Here is a 5,040-nt window from a genome sequence, read left to right as displayed (position 1 = left end):
TATCGACATTTGCTGTTTCTTCCTTTCTACTAACAGCACTGCTGCAGTTGTTATTGGAGAAGCCGAGATGTAAAGTTGTAACAATTCTCCCCTCTCCGGTCTTGCAACTACCGGAAGAGATCTCAGATGGTTCCTCACCACCTCCATCGCATCACTTTGCTCCTTTACCCATTCAAATGTCTTATTCTTCCCTAAAATCATAAAAAACGGAAGGGCCTTATTAGCTGACTTGCTGATAAACCGAGTTAACCCTGCCATTCTTCCAGTCAACCTTTGTATATCTCGAATAGTTTTCGGCTGTTTCATCTCCAATACTGCATTTACCTTATCAGGATTTGCATCTATTCCCCGTTCACTGACCATGAAGCCTAAAAACTTTCCTGATCGAACTCCAAACACACACTTCTCTGGGTTCAATTTCACTGATATCTTCGTAACGTCTCAAATGTTTCCCTCAAATCCGCTATGTGATCCTCCTTCTCCTTACTCTTCACAATCGTATCATCCACATATACCTGCACATTCCGCCCCTTTTGCTTTTCAAAGATCTTATCTACCAACTTCTGATATGTTGCTCCCGCATTTTTCAACCCAAACGGCATTGCCTTATAACAATACACACCAACATCTGTTATAAAGGTCGTTTTTGCTCTATCTGCCTTATAAAGACTGACTTGACGATATCCTGAGAATGCATCCAAGAAACTGAGCATAGCATGGCCGGAAGTGGAGTCCACCAATCTATCTATACGAGGTAATGGATAACAATCTTTTGGACAAGCTTTGTTCAAATCGGTGAAGTCTACACACATTCGCCACTTTCCTGTCGGCTTTCTCACCATTACAACATTTGCCAACCAATCTGGATCAATGCATGGTACAATAAACCCTACCGCTAAGAGCTTATTAACCTCAGCTTGTATGGCTTCTATCTTCTCAGTTGAGAAATTTGCGTTTCTTTTGCCTTATCGGTCTGAACTTTCCATCCACATTCAACTTATGCTCCATCTCTTCTGGATGTATTCCCGGCATCTCACTTGCCGAAAATGCGAAAACATCTGCATTCTCATGCAACAGACTTATCAATTGGCATCTCATATCTACATCCATATCTGCCCCAACCCTAACCATCCTACTTGAATCACCTAGTTGCAACTCAACCTACACCGTTTCTCCACCTGGTGACGGCCTTGGGGTCTCCTCTGGCCTTATATCAAAGTTTTTCATGGCCAAATCTTGCACCGTTGGCTCCTTTTCTTTTCTAGGATTATTTGGTATCAGACAATTCCCAACTGGATTTTTCAAAGCCGTTACATAACAAGACTTTGCCATTACCTAGCCTCCGTGGACCTTTTCAACAGCTCCCAAATTCGACACATAAGCTACCGTGAGATGATAAGTTGACACTAATGCCTGCACATCATGAATTATCGGTCTGCCGGTAATTGCATTATAAGTCGATGGCACATCTACCACCAGGAATTTTTCCATCACATCCCTCGCTGTCGGTCCTTCACCTTGTCGCACTGGTAGAACTATGCTTCCTTCCGGTGTCACTGTTGATCCATTAAACCCAATGACCGGATAAGATACTGGATTCAAATATTTTCTTTTAATCATCTTTTCAGCAAAGGCCTTCCTAAACAGAACATTTGTCGAGCTGCCCCCATCAACCAAAACTCTCTTAATGTCAGCTCCGTTTATCTTTGTTATCAATACCAGCAGATCATCATGAGGGAAGACAATTCCCCTTGCATCCTCTTCCGTAAACACCACATCAGGGATTGAATCTGGCCGAGGACGGTTATCGACATCTAAGGCATACACTATATGACGGTGCTCAGATAGGTGCTTCTTTGCCCCACTGATTGTTCTCCATGCACTGGCCCCCCTGTTATCACATCTACTCCCCTTCGAGTTGATAACGGTGGCATTCCTCCGTCCCCTTGTTGGACTATTCCACCCTGCGGCCTCTCTGGCCTTGCTTCTAACTGTTGTCTTTCTATCTGCCGAGGTGGTGGTTGACTTCCCCCTGCATTCAACCGATACTGAGTCAAGTGCCCCTTCCTTATCAGCTCTTCGATGTTATCTTTCAATTGTGTGCACTCCTCAGTATAGTGACCCACATCTCTATGGAACATACAATACTTCTTGACATCCCTCGGCCTCGCCTTCATCGGTATCGGCCTTGTCCATCCTTCTCTGTTCTGATTCACCGAATAGATTGCTGCCCTAGGTGTATTAAGGGGCGTATACGTACTGTATCGCATTGGTGGTTTTGCAGCCCTAACCTCCTGCCGATTTCCCCCTCCCCTTCCTGGGGTCAAAGTTCTCGGCCTTCCACTTCCTGAGGCTGCACCTTCAAACTGATATTGTCCATTTCTGGCAGACACATTCTTGTTACTTGTCTTCCTTAATTCTTCACTCTTGATGTAATCATGAGCCTTGTTAAAAGCTGCTGCCAATGTCGGCAAATTCTTTCTTGTAAGATAACGCTTAAACTCATAATCGTTCAAGCCGTTCATCAAAGCCATAACAGCTATCTCCTGTTGCAACTTTGGAATTGTATTTGCCTCATTGTTAAACCGTCTGATATAATCCCTCAAAGACTCATCTGGCCTTTGCTCCACCGCCATCAATTCCCCTGAAGTTCTCTGCCGCACACTGTTACTAATATATTGCCCCACAAACATCTCATTCAAATTCTCAAAGCTATCTATTGTTCCATTTCCCAGGTTATTGAACCAATCTGATGTAGCCCCAGTTAAAGTAGTTGGAAAAACCTTACACCAAACGGCATCCGAGTTGGTGTACAACATCATATGTCCCTCATAGGACGTTATATATCTGTTGGGATCCCCTCTTCCATCATACTTACAAGTCGGCATTTTAATTTTCTCCATTGGTTGATCCAAGATACCTTGCGCAAACGGTGATGCTCTTAACTGCACCACAGTTCGCAGTGCTTGCCCTTCAACTTGGGAACTTCTCTGCTGTTGAGTTCTTGTGCTAAAAGTGTGGCTCGAGGATTGACCCTCTGTCTGTCGTGGTGTTGTATGTGTCCTTACCGGTGTTTCTTCCCGGCGACGCCTTGGTGAATTTGTTGCTTGATTTAACTGTTCACCATGATTTATTAGCGGCGCCCCTCCTCCAGCCTGAGCCGTTTCAGCCTCTTTCCTCTTTTTGCTCATTGCAGTCATCACCCTAGCTGCTACCTCCAATTCTTCTGGTGTGAATTCAACCATGGGGTCTACTACCGTCTCCGCCTGCCTTTCTGGGGTTAACGACATGTGGAATTGATTACCTTCCAGAGTGTGAGTTTCATCCTCTATCTCAAATTCAGGTTGTGTTGTTATTGGTTGATTTATTACCCTACTAATCACAGGTGTTCCATTATTTCCAGCCATTATCGTTACTATTTTATATGTAAGGTTCTTAGGCGATAGAAGTGATCACTGCCCCCTCCTTCTAGCGCCAAATTGTTTCTGTCTAGATCCGATTACACGAGAACCCGAGCCTGAGATCCTGATACTCCTATCGGCAAGCTGAGAACCTACACAATGATTAGAAGTTAGCTAGCCCCGGGTTGATCTGGGATAAACACTCCGATGATAAAGTTAGAATGTGTTTAAGAAAAAGAAGAGAAGTAAGAGAGAGAAAGTAGAGATAGAGAGTAATAAATGCTAACCTCATTAATAAAGCTTAACCTACTATTTATAATAATCCTCATGACAGGTGGCTGCATGGCTTGCAGACCACATTGCGCCAAGTGTCAAATTACTGATGACACGTGCCAGTCGCTGACAAGCCGATATGTATGCCTGTAGGGAATATTTTAAGCGTTACCCCAAACTTGAACCCCACTGTGATCATACACTAAAGTACGGTGGCGTCCAAAGGGAAAGAAGATAGAGCAAAAGAGTCACCAACAAGTTTTAGGAACTTGTAAACCGTTCACAGGGTGAAGGTTACACCCCTTAACGATCCAAGAGATCGTCAACTCCAATAGGTGTGGAACCATGACTGGTAGTTCGGGGATGAAGGTACAAATCCAACCTAAAAGAGATTGAACCTGCCCTAATAATAGGCCTCTACTTTATTCTGATCGTATTCATGTGCGCTTTCTGGCTAACATGCAATCAATAAGATTAGCCCTTAACCTGTTTATCTATGTTGGTTGAATTTAATGCACAGATAAAACTATTATTGGCGATCACTTGAGTTATAATCAAATTAACCCTAACAAGATTATTAATTATCTTATTAAGCATGATTACAAGTACAAATTCCCTTTAAACATGCATAAAAGGTGTGATCAAGAAATAAAAATAAATATCAAGCAACATAATAAATCATCAAAAATTATAATAATAATATTCACAAAAATAATAATCATATAAAATAATCATATTTATCATAATCATGTTAATAATAAAGCATAATAATAATAGGAAGATCCTAGGCATGATACTAACAAGATTAATAACAAACCCTAGCATGTCACTAAACATTAAAAATAAAAGCTTTAGCCCTAACATGAAACTATTAGGAAAGACAATAAAAGGCATCATAGAAATCCTAATTGATCTAAGGAACTTATTCTTTACCCTAAACATGATACTAGGAAGATCAAAACACCCTAATATGACACTAGGAATCATAATAACAACCTAGACATGATTTCTATATCATAATATCAATAAAATCAATTAAAGCACTTACTTAAATGCCTCATATCTCTATCTAATAACAAAATACACACGTTAGTAACTTCAAGGAAAATAATTTAAAAAACAATTAAATTAAATAAATGAAAGAGAAATTTGGGACCAAACCCTCAGAAATTAAAACCTTTCACGTTTAGGGCGAAGGCAACTTCGAACAATGCTAGGTGCGTCTAGTGCTAATGTATGAGGAATTGTGTTTGTAAAAGGGTAGACTTAGAAAGAGAGAGAGAGAAAGTAATCAAGAGATTCTTGATGAGAGTTGATGATTGAAAAAGGGGATATATGACCTCTATTTATAGAGAAAAAAGAGAGT

At 41.2% G+C, this 5,040-nt stretch overlaps 1 protein-coding gene across 1 annotated transcript; it reads right to left on the bottom strand.

The window, feature by feature from the left end:
• Positions 1–1,335: 1,335 nt before the first annotated feature.
• Positions 1,336–3,407, bottom strand: LOC145575198 (uncharacterized). The gene is made up of 2 exons (XM_081633100.1): positions 2,149–3,407; positions 1,336–2,032 (listed from the first exon to the last, which is right to left on the bottom strand). The coding sequence occupies exons 1-2, from the start codon at positions 3,405–3,407 to the stop codon at positions 1,336–1,338; spliced, it is 1,956 nt and encodes a 651-aa protein (XP_081489226.1).
• Positions 3,408–5,040: the final 1,633 nt, after the last annotated feature.

The sequence above is a fragment of the Chenopodium album genome, chromosome 2, assembly GCF_948465745.1.
Source record: "Chenopodium album chromosome 2, dcCheAlbu1.1, whole genome shotgun sequence".
Classification (NCBI taxonomy): domain Eukaryota; kingdom Viridiplantae; phylum Streptophyta; class Magnoliopsida; order Caryophyllales; family Amaranthaceae; genus Chenopodium; species Chenopodium album.
Note: the sequence above shows the minus strand (reverse complement) of the source record. Positions and strands in the feature narration are given on the sequence as shown.

Coding starts and splice junctions, on each gene's coding strand:
- LOC145575198 (XM_081633100.1), bottom strand. CDS start 3,407: ATGGCTGGAAATAATGGAACACCTGTGATTAGTAGGGTAATAAATCAA. Junction 2,033..2,148: donor AGGCCGAGGGATGTCAAGAA/GTATTGTATGTT, acceptor GGTTGAATGCAG/GGGGAAGTCAACCACCACCT.